Source organism: Elephas maximus, chromosome 1, assembly GCF_024166365.1.
Source record: "Elephas maximus indicus isolate mEleMax1 chromosome 1, mEleMax1 primary haplotype, whole genome shotgun sequence".
Taxonomy (NCBI): Eukaryota; Metazoa; Chordata; class Mammalia; order Proboscidea; family Elephantidae; genus Elephas; species Elephas maximus.
In genome coordinates, this window is record NC_064819.1 from 31,751,904 (window position 1) to 31,773,724 (window position 21,821).

Genomic DNA, 21,821 nt, shown 5'->3' on the forward strand with positions numbered 1-21,821 from the left:
TTGCCTCCACTTTTTGGCTGTTATGAATATTAGTGCTGTGAACATCTGTGTACAAGTTTTGTGTGGACATATGTTTTCAGTTCTTCTGGCTGTATGCCTCAGAATAGAATTGCTGGGTCATATGGTAACTCAGCATTTAAATTTTTGAAGAACTGCCAGACTGTTTTCCACAGAGGTGGCAACATCATTTTATATTCCCACTAGCAATGTGTAAGGGTTCAGTTTCTTCCACATCCTTGCCAACACTTGTTATTGTCCATCTTTTTAAAAAAAAAAATTTTTTTTTTTTTTTTTATCTTCATAGGTGTGAAGTGATATCTCACTGTGGTTTGGATTTGCATTTCCCTAGTAAAGGAGCCCTGGTGGTTTGAACCTACCAGCGGTTCTGCAGGAGAAAAGACCTGGCTATCTGCTCCCATAAAGATTAAAAAAACCCATTGCCATCAAGTCGATCCTGACTCATAGCGACCCTTTAGGACAGATAGAGCAGCCCCATAAGGTTTCCAAGGCTGTAATTTTTATGGAAGCGATCTTAATGGAAGCAGACTATTACATCTTTCTCCCTCAGAGCGTCTGGTGGGTTCAAACCACTGACCTTTCAGTTAACAGCTGAGTGCTTAACCACTGTACCACCAGGGCTCCTTTCCATAAAGATTAGAGCCTAGGAAACCCTATAGGGCAGTTCTACTCTGTAATATAGGGTCTCTATGAGTCAAAATCAACTCGATGGCACATAACAACGATTAATGACGCTAAACAAGTTTTCATGCACTTATGGGCCATTTGTGTATCTTCTATGGAGAAATGTCTATATTCAAAGTCTTTGCCTGTTTTTTAACTGGGTTATTTGCTTTTAGTGGTTGAATTGTAAGAGTTCTTCATATATTCTGGTTACTAGACCCTTATCAGATATATGATTTGCAAATATTTTTTCCTGTTCTGAGGGCTGTCCTTTCACTTTCTTGATAGTGTCCTCTGAAGCACAGAAGGTTTAATTTATCTATTTTCTCTTTAATTCCTTATGCTTTATGTGTCATATCTCAGAAGCTGTTGCCTAATCCAAGGTCATGAAGATTTACACCTATGTTTTCTTCCAAGAGTTTATAGTCTGACCTCTGATATTTAGGTCTTTGGTCCAGTTTGAGTTAATTTTTGTATATGGCACAAGGTAGCAGTTTAAGTTCATTCTTTTGCATGTGGAGATCCAGTTGTTGCCAGTGGCTTAAAAGACTCTTCTTTGCACATTGAATGGGTCTTGGCACTCTTATTTAAAAATCGGTTGACTATAGATACAGAATTCTTCGTTGTCTTTTTCTTGTAGCACTTCGAATACGTCATCCCACTGCCTCCTGGCTGTTAATCTTCTTGAGGATGACTTGTACATAGCTGGGCACTTCTCTGGCTGCTTTCAAGATTCACTCTTTGTCTTTGGCTTTTGACAGTTTTAATTATGACATGTCTACAAGTAGACCTTTTTGAGCTTATCTTTCTTGGAGTTTGTTGAGCTTCTTGAGTGTGTAGATAATAGTTTTTTGTCAAATTTGAGGAGCTTTCTGCCATTATGTCTTCAAATATACACATGTGCATGACCTTCTGAATTCTCAGGGATATTTCAGAGCTTGGCAAAGCCCCTGTGGACATCTCATTCCCAAACCTTGACTTTTAAACTTCTTGGTTAGCTTGTTTTGGCCCCAATTCTTATCCAATGCCTCAGGAGTTAAATAATTGAATTAAATAGTTAAAAATTAAATAAATAATCAAAAAGTTACTTCTAAACCTTATTTCTAATCATTTTTGACAAATGCCTCTGGAGAGAAGGATTTTTTCTACTGGGTGAGCTCCCAGTGAAATCTAATAAAGATGGACTTACAAGTGGAATATCCCAGGGAAACCCAGGTAGGTCAAGTAATGACAGTTATCTAGGAATGAGGCTTTGAAGGAGCTCCAACCCTGTTCTGCCTCCTTTCGAGGCTGCCAAATGCCTTGTCTTCGTCGTGATTGCACTACCGATTTCCAAGATTAACATGGGGAAGGAGGTGGGAGATGGGAATACAGCAAGCTGAAATGCCACAATGCTCACTGTGCTTACTGAGATTCAGCAGGTTTTCCTTGAATAAATCCTCTCCAGATTGCTATCAGACTTTGGTTCATTTCCAGAGTTCTGAAAAATTGTTTCTGATCATTCTTGCCAGTTTTCTCCTTGCTTTTTTTTTTTTTAATTTTTGGAGGTTTTCATCTGCCGTTTTCACTGGTGTCACTTGCTGTATGCCTTTTAATAATTAAAGATCATCTTTGAGTAGACTTCACCGTTTTGCATGTGTTTTTGCCAGGGATCCTTGTAATAGCAGGGGTGTATGGTGGGAAAGTCCACACCAAGCGACATCAGTTGAGTTCTGGTGTCTCTGTCTGGAAATTTTGCTAAGGTTAACAAATGCCAGTCTCATGTGGAAACTCCCTCTTCCGTTTTTTATTCTGGCAATGATTTGTGTGTGTGATGAGAAAAAAGTGTGAAAACGAGAAGGTAATTTTTATCTTCAGAAACTTAGTAAGAATGCAGCTGTTTCAAACTCTTCCTGTCTCTGAGGATATGGGGTAGTGAGTGTGCATCATGGGATGTGGAAAAAGAGAAACTAAGACTTAGCATGATAGGAAATCCACCATGCCAGTCGTCTTCCAGAACGAAAAGTGAAATCTTTTTTTTTTTATTTCAACTGTAGACCTCTGCCAGAAATTAGTAACAAGCAGTGGTGTCACTAGAGTTGATGTCACCCCATGCAGTAACTCATGGTGTCACCCCACCCTCACAGGGACCTCCTCCCGTAGCAGACCGTACAGAATCCTTAGTCAGGTTTCTTATAATAATGTTACCCGTAAATTGTAATTACCGTATATCACTCCTTTTCCTTTAATTACTACTTCATTCTCTAAAGCTGTTGATAAAAAAAAGATACAGGCTCAAAAATACTAATTACCACAGTATTGTAGCTTTAAAACACCAGAAAATGTGATACTAGGAGCAGATGGGGAATGAACCCAGCTACGGAGACAGGCCTCTGGGAGACAGCCAGGCAGGAGAGGCCACCATCCCAGAGGGCATCACCAAGTCTGACAGGGCTTGGGCTGGGAGAGAAGAGTGAACTGATGGCTGGACCCCGCAGCCCAAGATGTCAGGAGGGGGCAGGCACTGTGGTTTGGGATTTTGGAGATGTTTGTGGTTTTGCAGAGGCAGGCTCTTTGCTTGTGGCATGGCCAGCTGGGACTGGGAGGCCTGGGGAGACTGCGGGGAGGATCAGACCCCCAGGAAGGGCCCTGGCAGGCAGCCTTGCAGGGCAGCGTGGTGGAGGGGACACAGGATAAATCCCCAGTCCCGGCAGAGAACCAGACTACAGGTGGGGAAATCAAGGTCACAGTCCTGTCCTAGTAACTGGGCCAGTCCCACGGGCAACAAAGGGTGGACCCAGGAGCCTTTGAACTTGCCTGAGTCGCCTCTGAATGTACCTGTTCGGCGATGGTTTGTAGACTAGCTTGCGAGGTTCGTGGGTAGAGCAGAAGGAAGTAAGACTGAAAGGAGGAGACAGGCCTCCAGTATCAGACTGAGAAAGTTGGCTCTTGTGCCGTCGTAGGCAGTATGGAGCCACTGGAGATTGAGACCACAGCTGGTGTTATTTTATAGCTGGGACAACACCTTAATAAAGAATATGACTCTTATCAGTGTCCCAGGGGCTGGAGACATTTCCCTCACCAAGTCATATGGTTTGGGCTGAGGTGGAAAAAATGAACTTTTAATAGTCACATTGTTTATTCCCTACTTTAGTGTTAATAGGAAACCCTGGTGGCTAGTGGTTAAGAGCTACGACTGCTAACCAAAAGGTCGGCAGTTTGAATTCACCAGGCGCTCCCTGGAAACCCTATGGGGCAGTTCTAATCTGTCCCATAGGGTCATTATGAGTTGGAATTGACTCAATGGCAATGGGTTTGGTTGGTTAGTATTAATGGAGCTAACCGTCCCAAACTCGGAGGGACTCAGGAACAACGCATGCTGGGAACTTAGCACGGTGGGCCAGAGAAATGGGAGAGGATGCCAGAACCACGTGAGCCAGGAAAAAGCCAACTTCTTCTGAATTCCTGGGAAAATAAGATCAAGAAAGACACATTTCCCTATATTTTTACAGTCTTGTCCCTGTATGTATATGTATGTAAAATCAATTCAAGTTGGCTTAAATTGGTGAGTGCTGATGGTTTGGTTTGGTTTTGGTTTTCAGACCAAGGAGCTTTACAGTCTGAAGCAAGTACTAGGTTGGTGCTGTTTTTGTTTTTTTCTTTTTCAAGTGCCAACTGCTGCAGACAGTTCCCATTGATTCTACATGGTCGCATTTATTGAAATTTTTTTTAAACACTTGGCTTACGACAAGAGATTTCCAATTTTCCAAAAAATATCAGTTCTCTATCCCCACTGCCAGGAGACCTGTTGGTGCAGTGGTTAAAGCATTCGACTGCTAACCAAAAGGTCAGCGGTCTGAACCCACCCAGCTGCTCCACAGGAGAAAGGTGTGGCAGTCTGCTTCCATAAAGATTACAGCCTTGGAAACCCTGTGGGGCAGTTCTACTCTGTCCTGTAGGGACGCTATGAATTGGAATCGACCCAAATGCAGTGGGTTTGGTTTATCCCCACTGCCAGCCTAGGAAATGTCTTCTAGTGCTGCTCGCTGTATTGCTAGTTGGGATCAGACATGGCATTTTGAAACCTCCCTTAATTGCCCTTGCTTCTGGCTGTTGTCTTGAGCTCTCATACAAGGACCTCCAGTTGGACTCCTCTTCTCCTGAAGCTGCCCTGCGTCCTCCTTTGCTGAGTAGGTAGATGTGCCCTCTGGGGCTAGCTTGCCCAAGCTCCGCCTCAGAGCTCTCCATGTCTTCCTCTTCCTCTCTTCATTCCTTCCTGTCTGGGCGGAAGACGCGCTCACACTTCTGTCCAGGGTAGAGTCCTCATAGCAGTGCCTTACCCCACCTGTTCCTGCCCACATAGGAACTTTCTCCAGCCACCATTCCTCTTCCTGTGCAAGACACTCAGGAGGTACCCGATAAACGGTAGCTGAGTAAACGTGTAGACGATGACCCAGTTCGGGTAGAGGAGCCTGCTTTGTTTTTCTAGGTGCATTTGGCCTAATTCTGATGGAGCCACCCACAGCCGTCACCCAAAGAGATGATAGATGTGGGAAGAGGTGAGGCTCTGAAGACAGCTGAGTCTCTCTCTCCTCTCTGCATCCACGTTCTTATGGAGTGTCTCTATTACAGTGTTTAATGCGCTATGTTATAATGTTATGATGTGTTTAAGCTTATCTCCCTAGTAGACTATGAATTCCTCTAGGGCGTAAACAACAACAAAAAAAAACACGCACTGTTGCCGCCACGTCGATCCTGATTCGTAGTGACCCTATAGGACAAAGTAGAACTGCCCCATAGGGTTTCTAAGGAGCACCTGGTGGGTTCGAACCGCAGACCTTTTGGTTAGCAGCCAAGCTCTTAACCACTACACTCTAGGGCATGGAGGTTGCCTTATTCGGTTAGCTTCCCTTAGGCCTTGTGTTGTACCTGGCACTTGTGTGGATGTTCGGTAAATGTTTAGTGAGTAAACAAATGAAAGAACTCGTTGAATAATCACATCAGACTAGCAAACTGCTCAGCAAGCAAAGCCAGGGGTGATGAGGTTTAGCTCAGGGCACAATTTATTCATCTTTGGACCTCTAGTGCCTAGCATAGTGTTCATTCATTGGACTAATCCAACCCAGAAGAGTGCCTCTGACAGCTGGAATTTCAGGCTAGGAGTGATGGAAGGAGGGAGCTATAGTGAGCCAGTGAGAGTTTCTGAGGTGGGGAAAGATGGCAGTGGATTCCTCCTCTCCCTCATCTCCCCCGTTTTCAGGTTTGCAGCCAGTTAGAAGTTAACTGTTTAATCCAGGAAGTGGTGACCCTAACACATTGCCTGCTGAATGCCTCTGACTCTGCAGAGCTGGGGCATGCCTGGGACTAAAGGCAAGGAGGGAGATGGAGCAGGTCCCAGAAACAACGTGGGGTGAGCCAGCCAGGACAGGGAGGAAGGTGGCTGCCATTCTTTCCAGGGAAGCCTTGTCCATGGATATTTTTCTAAAGCGAAGACAATGGAGTAGAATTTGTACCTTGGGCTGAAAATATGGGAAATGCTGCCAGCAGCAAGGAGGACCCAATCCTTATACCTGTGGGACTAAAGGTAGGAGCCAGTGGGAGAGCAAAGCATGAAAGCATAGGTGATACCTGCGTAGAAGCTGAGAAAGACCTCACCTGAGCCTTAAAAATTAGCCCTTCCTTAATTATGAATGGGAAGAGATAAAGCATTCATACCAACTGTTGCTAGAAGGTACCGTGGTGGCACAGTGGTTAAACGCTGAGCTGCTAACACAAAGGTTGGCACTTTGAACCTCCCAGCCACTCCACTGGAAAAAGATGTGGCAGTCTGCTTTCATAAAGGTTACAGCCTAGGAAACCCTGTGGGGCAGTTCTACTCTGTGAAATGTGGACGCTATGAGTCAGAATTGACTAGATGGCATCTACCAACAACCAAAACCCAAAACCCACTGCTGTTGAGTCAATTCTGACTTATAGCGACCACATAGGATAGAGTAGAACTGCCCCACAGGGTTTCCAAGGCTGTAATCTTTACAGGAGCAGATCTCCAGGTCTTTCTCCCCACAGAGCCGCTGGGTAGGTTCGACCCTCCAACCTTTCGGTTAGCAACCAAGCATTTAACCATCTGAGCCACCAGGGCTCCTTGCTTAGACTATGTAGTATAAAATTGGAAACCCTGGAGGCGTAGTGGTTAAGTGCTACGGCTGCTAACCAAAGGGTTGGCAGTTCGAATCCACCAGGCACCCCCTTGGAAGCTCTATGGGGCAGTTCTACTCTGTCCTGTAGGGTCGCTATGAGTCAGAATCGACTCGACAGCACTGGGTTTTGGTTTAGTATAAAATCAGTTTTCTGCTGCTCATTTGCATAAAGGTAACTAGACCAGAGTTTAAATGAAGAGCAGATGCCTTAAGTGGAAAAGTAACTCTCTCTTAGAAGAGCTGTTCCCCTAAGGAAGTGACACATAGACACGTTCCAGCAATGCGCTTTGGGATAAGGACACTGGGGTGACACTCATTTCCTGCTCTGTCCTGGACTTAGGGATTTCACCTCCTCCCAGAGCTTTCCGTGCTTTACCACAGAACTTCAGCTCCACCCTCTTTGTGCCTCACTTTTCCTGTAGTCAGAGTTGAGTATGGGGTCAAAAAAAAAGAGGTGTGGAGGCATTTTTGTATTTTGTATTTTAATGACATAGTAGGAGATTGTGTTGATGGGGCTTTGAATATCTGTTTTTGTTGTCATCTTTTTTGCATTTGGAGCCCTGGTGGCACAGTGGTTAAGAGCTCTTCTGCTAACCCAAAGCTCAGCAGTTCAAATCCACCAACCGCTCCTTGGAAACCCTATGGGGCACTTCTACTCTGTCCTGTAGGGTCGCTATGAGTCGGAACCAACTTGACGGCAACAGATTTTTTTGGTTTTGTTTCTTGCTTTGACTATTTAAATGAAAGATTATGTTTTCCAAAAGACTTCCTACTTTATGCTTTTATCACAGCCCATAGTGAAAGCCTTGGGAATTTAGTATTAGAGATTTCGGTTTTGGACTGTTAGGAGATTCATTTGGTGAAACATGAATTATCTCTTCAGGCGCATACATGATTGGAAAAGACCACTGGAAGGAGTTTTAGTTGAAAATGCATTTATTGAGCACCTATAGAGTACAAAAAGTCATTGGACAAGCATACACGCAGACCTCCGCACCTCAGAACCAGGCTAACTAAAGTAAGTTTCTTCCTTGGGCTTTTAGACCCTTGGAAGCTGATGAGCCTGAAATGGTAAGTTACACAGGAAGGGGGTCACATAATTAAGAAATTAGATGCTCAGTCTTGGTCAACAAATATTAATAACAATGCCTTTTAATAAGCCTGTGATTCCCAATTAGGGAGTGTGTTCACGTTATGAAATTTTATGTTTGGAAAATGGAAAATGACCTATTTTCTTCCTAGTACAAACCAGAGAAAATAAGACTTGAGAAATTTCTTGACTGATGAGAGTTCACAGAATATAGTCCCTCGGTCTTTTCTCCATAATGATAAGGCTTGTCCCAGTATGGGATATATATAGCAGGACCTCTGCAAGGTGTGAGATTCTTATGTTTTCTTTTCCTGTGGAGACCTAGGACTGGCTTATGGAAAACTGAAAGAAAAGAAAAAAAAGGTTAAAGGATCGCCTTTGAAACCGTATGTTCATCTCCTAAACAGCTGGTCTCCCCCATACCACAGTACTGTCTATGACTTACTGTGATCAAGTCACAGCCCAGCTTCCCTTTCTAAGCTGAAAAACTCGAAGTGAAGGAAGACTCTTAGGACCTGACCCTGTGGAAGAGTCAGAGCTGTGTGTTGAGACTTCCATTTTCAACCTGGTAGTTGTTTATTTAACGGTTGACCCTTAGGGACTATTAGAAAGTTGAGCGGATCAAACCTTGTCAGGTGATAAAATATGTTTTGTTCATGAGGCATTTAACTCCTTTTTTCACACGCCGACAATCTCTTACAGAGCTACCTTTAAAAGACTGTTTGCATGGGAGTACGGCCACGTGCATGTATAGGTTTGGCTGAGTATTTCTACATATAAATTTGTGCTGTGTGTATATTCATATATAAAATAGAGCACACAGGGGGCACATTCAGGGAAACTTCCTAGACATAACCAAACTCCTCACGGGACCGAGTTGCTGGTCCTGAAGGCTAAGGACCGTAGTCTCTGGGACATCTAGGTCAGTTGGCATAACACAGTTCGTAAAGACAACATTCTACATCCTATTTTGGGTGGTAGCCTCTGGGGTCTTAAAAGCTTGCAAGCAGCCATCTAAGATACAACTATTGATCTCCTTCTGTTTGGAGCAAAGGAGAGTGAAGGAAACCAAAGACTCCAGAAAGCAGTTAGTCCAATGGACTAATTAGACTAATGGACCACAGGAACCACAGCCTCCACTAGGCTGAGCCCAGGAGAACTAGATGGTGCCTGGCTACCACTACCGACGGCTCTGACAGGATCACAATAGAAGGTCATGGTTAGAGTGGTGAAAAAAATGCAGAACAAATTCAAATTCATAAAAAAGACCAGACTTACTGGTCTAGTAGGGACTGGAGGAACCCCCAAGACTATGGTCCTCAAACACCCTGCTAACTTGGAAATGAAGCCACTCCTAAAGATAAACTTTCAGCCAAATAATAGACAGGCCTATAAAATAAACAATAACACCCGTAAGTAAAGTGCTCCTTAGAACAATACCTGTATGAGACCAAAGGGTAACATCTGCCCAAAATCGAAGACAACAAGGCAGAAAGAGGCAGGCAAACCAGACAAATGAAAACAGGAAACTTAGGGTGGTAATGGGGAGAGTGCTGACACATTACGGGGATTGTAACCAACATTACGGAACAATCTGTATGTAAATTGCTGAATGGGAAAATAATTTGCTCTGTAAACCTTCACCTAAAGCACAATAAGCTGTTAAAAAAAAAAAAGAAAGAAATTACTGAGTTGGTGTATGTTTTGCTGTGTATATATTTTTAACAACAGCAAAATAATTTTTTAAAAAAGACTATTTGCTTAAGGACAGAAAGGTCAACGTTGGCACTCTACAAATTTGCTGATCATTGGCAGGTATGAGCCAATTGAGGGTCAGCAGAAATGAGAAAGACCCTTGACAAGACGGATCGACACGGTGACTACAACTGGGCTCAAACATAGCCACAATTGTGAGGATGGCACAGGACTGAGCAGTGTTTCGTTCTGTTGTATATAGGGTCACTCTGAGTCAGAACCAACTTGATGGCACCTAACAACAACAATATAACTCCTTCTGCACCCAAAAGAATGATGAGGATTGTCTAGGTGCCTTTCTTTTCTCCCATCTTTCTCCACCCTTCTAATTCAGGTCATTAGACCCAAAAAGCATGGGGTGAGCAGAAATGGAAGACATTAGTTAACTGTGTCCTAGTCTAGGCTTGAGGTCCCTGGGTGGCACAAATGGCCCATACTTGACTACTGACCTAAAAGTTGATGGTACGAACCCACCCAGCAGTGCCGTGGAAGAAGGGCCCTGGTGGTCTGCTTCTGTAAAGATTTTACAGCCAAGAAAATACCATGGAGCAGTTCTACACTGTAACATCTGCGGTTTGGCATTTGGGGTTTGAGTCTAGGCTTAGCTGTAGACTGTGCGTGCGTGCATGTGCGCGTACTTGGGTACGTGCACACACCTTGCTAGGGAGCAAACCCAGCCCTTCCACCTCAAGAAGGGTCCTTTCTGGTGCCATCCAGGCTCCGGAGTTTCCTAGGGGGTCAGGCTAGACTTCAGCTGACCCCACATCTATGCCTGGCTTCTCCCTTGCCCTCTCTTCTGTCCTCACTGCCTTACAGGTTCATCAGAAAGCCTTCTCCCAGCAAATCGCTGCACGATCTGCTATTAGAGAACCTCGCAGTGACAGTTAGTGCCAGGAGAGGTCCTAGAAAGATCGGGCTCTGCTGTGGGCTCCCTTGCTGACCAAATAGCCATGAGGGCCCCACCATGGTTGGTAGGTGGGGTGTTGGCATTCTGGTCCTTGGCCTGCTGTAGCAGTTCAATTGTGAAGACTTCCGCCTGTGGTGAACTGGGAACATGGACAGACGGACATGTACCAGCTGGTGCAGTGCCTCTAGCGCTTAAGAGGTTTGGGGGAGATATTGACGGTTAGGACCATAAAATTGGGAGGCTCTTGGTACATGTCATCAGTGTGTTGAAGTGTGAAAGTGGCAGGCTCAGATCTGCTCACCACCAGTTTGGAGTACAGTGTGAGTGTCCAAGGGCCTCCTTGCCCATGGTTAGACCTCTCTCTCTTACAAGCTTGGCTGCTAAGCAGAAGGTCAGCAGTTTGAATCCACCAGCCGCTCCTTGGAAACCCTATGGGGCAGTTCTACCCTGTCCTGTAGGGTCACTATGAGTTGGAATCGACTCAATGGCACCTAACAACTCCTATAGCAGAGAGCTGCAGTGAGGATGGTGAAACTTGAGAGAAGACAAGTCCCCTGAAACTTAAAGCAACAGCCACTGCCTGGTCATTTTGGGCTCCTTGTGCCTATAGTCAGAGCCCTGGTGGTGCAGTGGTTAAGAGCTCAGCTGCTAACCAAAGATCAGCAATTCAAAATCCACCAGTTTCCTTGGAAACTCTGTGGGGCAGTTCTACTCTGTCCTATAGGGTCGCTATGAGTCGAAATAGACTCAACAGCAATGGGTTTGCCCTGGTTTGTTTATGTGCCTGTAGATCAGCCAGCAAAGTCAGGCCCTGATAGGGAAGATATGGGATCCCGAAACTTGGGATGAGGCTATCTGGGTGCCTACCCTTGAACCTTCTGGACTGGCAGAAGTGACCCTTTCCCCATCCCCTCCCCCCAAGACTATGCAGAAGCTTCAGATGAGGAATACAAGGCAATGTCTGCCTTCTCAGAATAAGCCCCCACCTCCCCTCCTGGCCCTCCACCATAACGACAGCTAGGATCAAATGACAGCATGACCTGACCGGGGAAACCAGCTGCCATCAAGTCAACTCCAACTCAGGGTGACCCCGTGTATGTCAGCGTAGAACTGTGCTCTGTAGGGTTTTCAGTGGCTGAGTTTTCAGAAGTCAGTTGCCAGGCCTTTCCTCCTAGGAGACTTGAACCTCCAGCCTTTGAGTTAGCAGCCAAGTGCATTAACCATTCGCACCACCCAGGAACTGAGCCCAAAGTACATCCGCTGCTGAAGAGACGCCCAACAGCCAAGTGGGCTGATGACTTATTGGTTGTAACTATTTTAAGTTCCCTTGTCTATAAAGATTGTCAAAAAGTTAGAATATACAGAAAAGCATAAACAAACAAACAAAAAAAATCGGATGTAACCAGAGATGACCACTGTTTGCATTTTCTCCCATAGTTTTTATCTATAAAAATGCATGATATTTTTAAAGAAAATTCAAACTACGCATCTAGTTTTGGACCTTTATACTTTAGCCTTCTTGAAAAGTTCTCTGATGAAACGGGCAAGACTCTGAACTCAACTGGACACATCTTGCCGTTCTCCTCTACACCTACCCACCTACCTTTGGGTTTATTCCAAGCCAGAACATTTGAGGGCAGCTGGTGGCATGGTTTCCCAGTCGTGAAGTTGCTTGGCCTTGGCTCCCAGCAACCCTGAGAGGCTAAGCAGAAGGAGCAGACAGCTCTATGAGTTGATGGGGACTTTGACAACAGAAAACGCACCTAAAAATGTGACCTGAGACTGCACAGAAGCGGAATGCTTAGTAGAGATTAGGTTCCCTGGCCATTGTCAGGTCTGCAAACGACATGCAGAGTTCAGATACAGACTAGGCTCCATGTACACTCTGGACTACCAAGCAAAACATTGTAACCTAGCCTAGTCCCACTGGAAACATCCTGGAGACCTTTCCTGTTGTTGAGATCTACAGGGCTACTGGGATGGAGATGGCAGGAAGTAACCCTGAGCGTCAGCCCCTACAAAGCAGAGAAAGAAAGCAATCGGTAGCGTTGTTGCTGCCGTTGGCTGCCATCAGGTCAGCCCCAATTCATGGCGACCCTGACTCATGGCAACCCCATGCACAACAGAACTAAACCCTGCCCAGCCCTGTGCCATCCCCATGATCAGTGGGGGGTTGGACTGTTGTGATCCATGGGTTTTCAGTGGCTGATTTTTGGAAGTAGATCATCAGGCCTTTCTTGCTAGTCTGTCTTAGTGTGGCAGCTCTGTTGAAACCTGCTCAGCATCACAGCAACGCGCAAGCCTCCTCAGACAGATGGGTGGTGGGTGCACACGAGGTGAATTGGCTGGCTGGTCTCCTGCATGGAAGGTGAGAATTCTACCACTGAACGGTGGTTAAGTGTACAGGCGCCATCTCTATGGATAAGCTGTTGAGCTTCTTTGTGCTCACATGGGTTTTATTGCTTAGTCTACAAAATGGAGGTTATACTCTGTAGTTTTGCTGTGAGAGCTGGATGAAGCACTTGGCCTCCTGCCTTGATCACTGCAGCACACTGTCATAGGTAATTACATCCCCACTAAACGTTTCTTCCTCCAGGGCAAGTGGGGGAAAACCAGGGGCTTAGGCATTATTTTAAGACAGTTCTCCCTCCATGCCTAAAACGAAAATGAAGTACCCAAGCAACACTTGTGTATTTTAGTTCATGTGATAGAGATGCCCTAAAAAAAGTTGTCCATAATTGTAAGGAGGAGAGAAAAATCTAGTTTGAAGGAAAACAGAAATATAGTTTGCCCGTAAATCTGTAGGAGCCCTGGTGAGGCAATGGTTAAGAGCCATGGCTGCTAACCCAAAGGTCGGTAGTTTGAATCTACCAGCTGCTCCTTGGAAACCCTGTGGGGCAGTTCTGCTCTGTCCTAGAGGGTCAGTATGAGTCGGAATTAACTTGACAGCAGTGGTTTTGGTGTTTTGGTTTTGTAAAACTGTGGGGGGAAGAGGAAACCCTGGTGGCATAGCGGTTCAGTGCTACAGCTGTTAACGAAGAGGTCGGCAGTTCAAATCCACCAGGTGCTCCTTGGAAACTCTATGGGGCAGTTCTACTTTGTCCTATAGGGTCGCTATAAGTCGGAATCCGCTGGATGGCAGTGGATTTGGTTTGTTTGGGTGGGGGAAGAGCTGCTGTGAACTAGTGGCATCTATGGTGGTCCCTTTGCGCCATCTAGTGGACGTGATGGGAAAAGCAAAATTTAGGGAAAAAATGATCTTGTCATGATAACCCAAAAAACCAAACCCAGTCATGATATTGTTTTTAAAATCTGTAATTTACCCTAAAATGTGTTTTCAGATCGGGATAATTTGAATTCATTAAAGAATTCATTTGTTATTAAATTTCATTCAATTTGGTAAAACAAAGTAAAAGCTTAGAATTCTAAACACAAAATTCTAAAACAAAATTCCCTAAACCACTCAGGCTTTCTGTGAGAGGAGCTGTGAAGATCACCTGCCGAGGGAAGAGAATGCACTCTCAGGTTCTTACAGGCGGGAATTCTAACGGCCCATCTACCCATCCATCTTGTCCTTCTCTTGGTAGAGAAGGACACTCTATGTTTATGCTGGCACATGGATGGGGAATGCCCCAGAGACGCAGGGTTCCGTCTTCCCAACACACTGTGGGACGTTGGTCGGGACCAGTCATCCCACTCATTTTCCAAGAATGCAACTGTCAGTTAAAGTTTTGATGTCATCAAGTTGAATATTTTTCAAGGTCTGTATGTTTGCTTAGGCTTTTCTGATGTGTGTGTTTACTCTATGTTTCTTTATAAAGCCGTTTATTACTCTTATCATCTGTTTTCTCCCCCAGGTGTTTGTGAAGAGGAGGACAACGGCAGTCACCTGGCCCCCAAACGTGAGTAATAATAGCACACCTGGGTGCCCGCAGCTGTTCTGAGACCCTCTCTTTAGTGCTACTGTAATTGCTGTGGACAATAGTCATAGCAGGCGCTCTTGACTGAATTCTTGTGATGGGCCAGGCACTTGAAAAACACTTTTGCTAATCCTCACACCAACCCTGCAAAATAGAAACCATTGTCCTTATCATGCAAAGTAGGTACCGATGCTTATGCAGAATAGACACTGTTACGCTCATCACAGAGTGAGGGGACTGAGGCCTAGAGAGGTTAGCTGACTTACCCGAGATCACACAGCACTGAGTGGCAGTCAGAATCACACCCGGGTCTGACTGACTCCAAAGCCCCTGCTCCTCCCACTGGGCAGTAGGCCCCTCGTTTACTGGCTTACAGGCCTGTGACCTGCCAGACTCTGGGCCTGTCCTGGGGTCTCTGGGGTCTGCTCGGTGCTGCCACCTCCTCAGTAGCAACGGTGGTACAGGCTCCATGGCCAGCAAATCCAGCAGGAAGGGATTACATAGGGAGAGACCCAAGATAGGGCAAAAGGCAGCCCAGGGCCTGGATGAGGAGTCAGGAGACCCTGTCTGGCCCTAACCCACCATGGGGCCCAAGTCTCACTGCATTGTGCCTGTCACGACCCTCAGCATGTAATAGATGATCAAGAGATGTGACTGATGGTTAATTGATTCACTGGACATAGAGGCAGGATATTCCCTCTTGCTCCTCTGATTTGCCATACAAAACAGCAATGTGATTTGCCAGAGGCTGCCAAGGAGACAGAAAGCAAAATAATTAGGAGGGAGAAGAAGGAGGGTGAGGAACAGGAGGAAGGCAGGCAGGAAGGTTGTCAGTATCCACCAGAGAAATGGAGACAGCAGTGGAGGAGCAAGGAGGCATGGGCAGTGGACATACTGGACATTTCCTCTTAGTCTCAGTTACAGAATTTCTGGAAAAGGGACCTGGAGATCACAGGCCCTCTCCTTCACAGCCCAGGTGCAGTGTTGCTGCCCGGGGAGAGGAGGATTTGGAGATGGGGCAGGGTCGGTCCCTGAGAACAGGCACTGCCTACTGTATCCGGCCACTGGCTGCAGGGACCTGTCCCCACGCCCCTGTGCCCATCCCCATCCCATCCCCACAGTAGGTCCAAATTCTTCTCTTTCCTCCTCAGGCTGCTCCAGCAGGAAGCCTGTCTCCATGGAAACCTTTGAAGAGTGTGAAGGTGCAGAAGGCCTGGAAAAGGAGAGCAGCACTCTGAGTGTAATTTTCCCTCCTCAGCACCTTCATCTCCTCAGTTCCATTCCTAGGCCCCTCCCACTTCCTCTTCCTGTCCCCCTCCTCTCTTTACCTGCTTTTCACAATTCTTACCCATCAGCACCTGTCACCATCCAGGGAGCTGAGGTCACTGGATCTTCCAAGGGGATCTAGACCCTCCCAGCCCAGTCGTCAGCACATCACCCATTTCCTTAGCAATGTGTTGGTTTTGGGGCCATGAGTAGTCGGGTGAGAGAGCTGGGTGGGCACCAGGCATGCGGGGCCCTCCCCACCCTGGTAACTCTGGGGATGCGTCACTGTCCCCCTCCCCCCCCACCTTCCAGCTCTCGGGACTTTTCCAGTTGGATGACAGTTATGAAATCTGTTCCTCCAAATCTGTTCTGGAGAAGGGAGAAGGCATCCAGAGAGAAAAAGAAGAGCCCGGGGAGGAAGCAACGTGAGTGTGAGAGGGAGAGAAAAGCCAGTTTGTTATCCATTGCTTCTCTGATTTTCTTCTCGGGATTTCAGGGCAGCAGACAGAGCTGAGGAGAGCATTGGGATGTCCGCTGGCCCACTCACCCCAAGGACACCTGAGGATACCTTCCCCGAGAAGTGACACTCGATTCACACCACTTTCCTGGTTGTCACCCATGGGGGAAGGCTGGCTCAGCTGAGCCACCCCACAGTGGTCTTCCCTGGGGGAAAGGCCACAGTGGGTGCCAAGCCTGCCATCCACCCTTAAGCAGCAAAGGGCCCTGTGCCTGCGGATCTGCCACCCTGGGAGTGGCACCCAAGGACGCCAACGAGGAGGCTGAGGAGCCTGGGTATAGCACCCACCTCTGCCGGCTGAGCCCACCCCTCACAGCCCTGCACACCTGCGGAGGCCGGTGGAGCCCAGCCTGGAGCACTCGGCCCGGGCTTCTCAGTGCTGCTGGCATGATTATTTCATGATTCAGCATTTGGGGCTGGCTGATTCTTTGTTGTGGGGCTGTCATGTGCATTGCAGGATGTTTAGCGGCATCCCTGACCTCCACCCTCCAGATGCCAGGAGCACAAGCTCCAGGTTGTGACCACCAGGAAGTTTTCAGACATTGCCCAGTTTCTCCCAGGGGCAGAATTGGCTGAGAACCACCTAGCCCAAGCCTTGAAGGAGCCAGAGCCCACTCAGCCCCACAGGGGTGGCAGACTGAGGGCTCCGTGCTGTGCTGGCATGGTGTAGGAGTTACCTCGGCAATATTGCTTCGCTTCAAAGACAGTGGGCTTCCACGTTAACTTCTGAAATATTTGCCTTTGCCTTTAGATTTATTATGTTTTTTAATGTCTTAGAGTTATTTCGGAGGGGACCCTGATGGTGCAGTGGTTAAGCATTTGGCTGCCAACCAAAAGGTCAGCAGTTCGAATCCACCAATCCAATCACTTGGAAACCCTGTGGGGCAGTTCAGCAATTCCTATAGGGTCACTATGAGCTAGAATCAACTCGATGGCAACAAGTTTTAGAGTTTTTTCAGTTATTTACTGTTTTATTTTTAGTTTCATTAGTTAATTTTAAATTAGTTGGCATTTTTTTAGTTCATTTCCTAGCTGTTTTATTTTAGAGCTTTAAAGTTCCTGCTTTCTGTTATTTTATTTTTAAGGTTTTTCCTTCTGGAGTTATTCATATTAAGTTCATATTCAGTTCTTCTGTTTTAAGAATTATATGTTTTCAAATTAATTAGCTTTAGAATTATTTTTCATTATTTTTACAATTACAAATAACAGTATTTTCAGAGGTATTCTATTTTTAGTTACTGGAGCTTTTGAGTTATTTGTTTTTACAGTTACCTATTTGACTATTGGAAACCTTGCTAGCCTAGTAGTTAAGAGTTTGGCCGCTAACCAAAAGGTTAGCAGTTCAGTGCTCCTTGGAAACCCTGTGGGGCAGTTCTACTCTGTCCTATAGGGTCGCTATGAGCCAGAATTGGCACTATGGCAACGGGTTTGATTTGGCTTTTTTTATTTGGCTATTAAAAACTGTCTGGAATTCTTTGAATTATTTAATTTTAGAGTTATTTTCCGAGTGAAATGTTTTTAGTTATTTTTAGGAGTTTTTTTTTTTTTGTTGTTATTTTGTTTTAGAATTAATGTTAGACTTATTTATGTTCATGGCTATTTATTTTCAGTTATTTTAGATTCTGAGTTATTTATTTTTACATTCATTTATTATTTGTTTTTATTTAGTTTTTAATTATTTCAGAGTTATTTCATTTTTTAGCTTTGTATTTATGAACTTTATTTTCAGAGGTTTTGAGATATTTGTGAGTTATTTGCAGAGTTACTTATTCTTGGGTAATTCTTTCCAGTTATATCTTTGCCATTTAAATTTTTTCAGTTCTGTATTTTTACTTATTTCGTTTTCAGATTTATTTATTTTCAGAATTATTTAGTATTAGAGTTACTTAGTATATCAGTCAGGGTCTAGTCAAGAGAAAGACGTCATACCAGTAATTTTAACAGAGAGAATTTAATGTAAAGAATTACCATCTAGCTATCAGAGAATTAAAAAGGAAAAGGGGGGAGAGGAATAATGAGGGATTTTGGAGTTTTTTATGGTGATTTTAACTGCGAGAAGGGGCTACCACCCCAAGGACTGAGGGGACAAAGGGAAGAGGTTGGAGAAATCAAGACCCAGAAGCTTGGAGGTGGCCCCATAGGGCTGGGCCTCGCCCTCTGAGGAGGGGCGCTGTCTGACTTGGTACAGGAGCCTCAGGACTCAGCAGAGAGACTCCCAGAGCTAGATGCAGAACTCTGAGGAGGGGGCGCTCCAGCTGATGCCTCTGAAGGGGTGCCACAAGGCTGGTTATGGAAGTGTTGGGAAAATAGCAGGCTGCGGCTTCTGGAACCAGCTCTCACTGTCAGGGGACTACTGACAGAACGGCCTTTCCTATAGTCTGTCCTGGTGCCAGAGCCTGACACGGAGCAGCTGGCAAAGGAGGCAATTAGGGTGCAGACCTCCAGGCCCCCAGCCCCCGTACCACAAGGCAAAGAACAGAAGGATGGTTTGAAGCTGAGAAACAATGGCTTAATAACCAGCAGACTTAGCTTTGGAGTTTTTCAGTTGTAGAATTCGTTCTAGAGCTGGTTTTGCATTTAATTAGTTCTGGAATTGCTAGGGCTTGATTTGATTTCAACTTTTCAGGGGACACAGGATCTAACTCCCCTGAATTTGGTCAGCAAATAACACCTGAAATGTTATCTCAAGTGATTGAGAAAATCACTTTAGAATGCAAGAAAACAGAAGTCTTGGACCTCACTCTGTTCAAGAAGATGCCTTCGACTGAGGCAGAGACTCAGGGAGGGGCGACTCTGCATAACTGTCCAGTAAAGTGATGTTCTTTGAAATTTCTCAGAAAGTTAAGCTATGTTGTGGGGTACCCTCTCCCACCCCCTTTCCTAACAACAAAGTATCTTTGCTGATAGAGTGTTTCACATTTGTAACCAACAATAGTTACGCTTTGTACAATAAAATAAAATTCTTCCTAAATCTACAGGAAATCGTATGCTCTTCTACTTGCATTATTTTCTAACCCACATTGTTCCAATTTGGGCATCAGGGCGTTTCTTTATTTATGCATATCTTTTTTCATTTCACTTGACTCCTGTTTTCTGAGCTCCTCCGTCCTAAGGAAGGTGCTGGTTAACCAGGTACCAGGTCAGACCAAGGAGGTATGAAGATGGATAAGAACCTCTCGGTCCAGTGGGGGGAGACAGATGTGGAAACAGATGACCACAACACGGTGTGACAAACACTGTGAGAACACAGGATACTGTCGCTGGCTCTTCCTGATGTTGTCGGGGAAGGGGTGACATCTGAGCTGGGTCTTAGAGTAAGCAGTTTCCAGGTGGAAAGGAAGGGTATCCTAGGCTGAGGGAACAGCACACGCTGAGGGAACAGCATGTGCAGAGGCACAGAGGCATGGAGGTGCCATATACGGTGGGGGAGGTGAGAAGAGGCCACTGGGTCCAGGGTTCAGAAAGGCACTACGTGACGGGCTGGTCCTGGAGCTTTACAGATGCTGCCTTGTCTGGTCCCCACAGCCAGCCCACAAGATGGTAGGAAGCAACTACATATCTTCCCCCGCCTCCCCCCGCCCCCGATTTTACAGTTCCAGACACAGTTTCAAAGACCCTCTGACTTGACATTCTTGGAAACCTTAAGCTCATTCCTGGCTTTATCCTTCTCCCATCCTCATTTTCACCAGTCCCTTCACTCCTTCCCACTTACTTTCAGAAGTGAGTCCTTCCTTCCCTACCTTTTGCTTCTTGAACATCGGTAGAGAACCAGGAGGGGTGAGACCAGATGGCTGCAGAGGGAGACAGCAGAGCAGATCTGCTGTGGGGAGCCTGAGGGAAGGTCTGTGGACCACCACAGTGGGTGGTGGGAGACATGGATCTTAGCATAGCCATTCATGACTTCCATCTGCTTTGGCAACCTTGGAGAGGTTATGGTGATGGTCAAATGGGGATACCTTTAGAATCTGCTAAGATCCAAACCAAGTTTATGAATTCAACAGATTGGGGGTTTTAAAAGCACACAGAGCCCTTTGTAGCATCAATTCCATTGGTCATGTCAAGTCAAAGCATAATCCTATACAACGTATGGTGGCATATTTACAGAAAAATCAGCTTCACACATTTCATAATACACATTTAGACATTGAGTCTTCAGTATATATGTATACATGCGCACACTCACGAGTGCATCAAAAATTCCTCAGCAGACATCTCTGCTTTCATCTCACTGATTATCTTACCGATATCCGTGGGTACAATTTGCTATGGGAATATGCAAGGACTATTAATGGATTTGGTAGAATTCTTGCTTGCTTTCCATGCAGGAGACCTGGGTTCGATTCCAGCCAATGCAGCTTTATCCACAGCAACCACCCATCAGTCAGTAGAGGCTTGTGTGTTGCCATGATGCTGAACAGGTGTTGGCAGGGCTTCCAGGATGGCGCAGAACCTGGCAACGTTTCATTCTGTTGTGCATGGGCTTGCCGTGATTCGGGGCCCACTTGATAGCAGGTAATAACATTAAGGGATTAACGTCTTAGCTGGACAGAAGAATCTTCAGGGTTCTGTTAGCCTCAAGAATTACATCATTTGGATCCTCTTAAATATTTTTGGGAGCCCTGGTGGCATACTAGTTAAGAGCTCAGCTGCTAACCAAAAGGTTGGCAGTTCAAATCCACCATCTGCTCCTTGGAAACCTATGGGGCAGTTCTACTCTGTCCTATAGGGTCACTATGAGTTGGAATAGACTTAAAGGCAGTGGGTTTGGTTTGGTTTTCAAATATTTTTGACTGTTGACTAGCCAGCTGCTGATTACAAAAACACAGCTCAAAGCTTTCTCAATCTTTTGACCATAAACACTTTAAATCTGTAAAACTGGCCACACTTGATTGTGCTGGCAGAGTGCGAAGTGCCCAAACCCCACAGGTCTCATGGGAGGAGCCTCTCCACAAATGTCACAGCGCAGGTAGGCCGCTGGAGAGCCTTTTTCACACCAGGTGTCATTGCTGGATATGCCCATAGTGCTGCCCCGGTGCTCTGGTACGAGTTCACTCTGTCCATCCATTTGGCCTCCTGATGAGACCACCACACTGCCCCTCTCCTTGCTGGTGTCCTCTAGGAGAAAGCCACCCTGCTGGCCCTGCTAAGCTACATTGGGGTCACCCTGAGCCAGCGGGTAGTGGGAAAGTGCAGGTCGGGAACAGCGGGGTAATTCTTGTAAAGCTGTGCAGGGTACGCAAGGTGCCAAGTGGACAGACACCACGTCCCCTTCCCCAGCGCCTGGACACAACGCTCACTCAGGAAATAGTGGTGAATTTTTTAGGCATCTTGCAAACAGGGAAAAATAAAGAGCGGCTCTTTTGTGGGTGAAATGCGTGTCATCTTTCTGTTTGAATAAATGGGAATGAATCCAAACCCACACTAACATCACCAGTATTGTTTGACCAGTTGTCCAAATCATCTCAGGCTTCATAATGTTGCCTGTTGCCCACTAGAGGGACTCAGAGTT

The 21,821-nt window shown here is 45.8% G+C and overlaps 1 protein-coding gene across 2 annotated transcripts in view; it reads left to right on the forward strand.

The window, feature by feature from the left end:
* The window catches only part of MCF2L2 (MCF.2 cell line derived transforming sequence-like 2), a 224,251-nt gene extending 206,935 nt beyond the window's left edge, over window positions 1-17,316 (forward strand). The window contains exons 26-29 of one of the 2 annotated variants that reach the window (XM_049881580.1): window positions 14,467-14,511; window positions 15,681-15,769; window positions 16,108-16,220; window positions 16,292-17,316. In XM_049881580.1, the coding sequence (XP_049737537.1) occupies window positions 14,467-14,511; window positions 15,681-15,769; window positions 16,108-16,220; window positions 16,292-16,379 (335 nt within the window). In that variant the 3' untranslated portion in view covers window positions 16,380-17,316. The remainder of the gene's footprint in view (window positions 1-14,466; window positions 14,512-15,680; window positions 15,770-16,107; window positions 16,221-16,291) is intronic. The other variant, XM_049881586.1, reaches the window with a different exon arrangement.
* The last annotated feature ends 4,505 nt before the right edge of the window (window positions 17,317-21,821 follow it).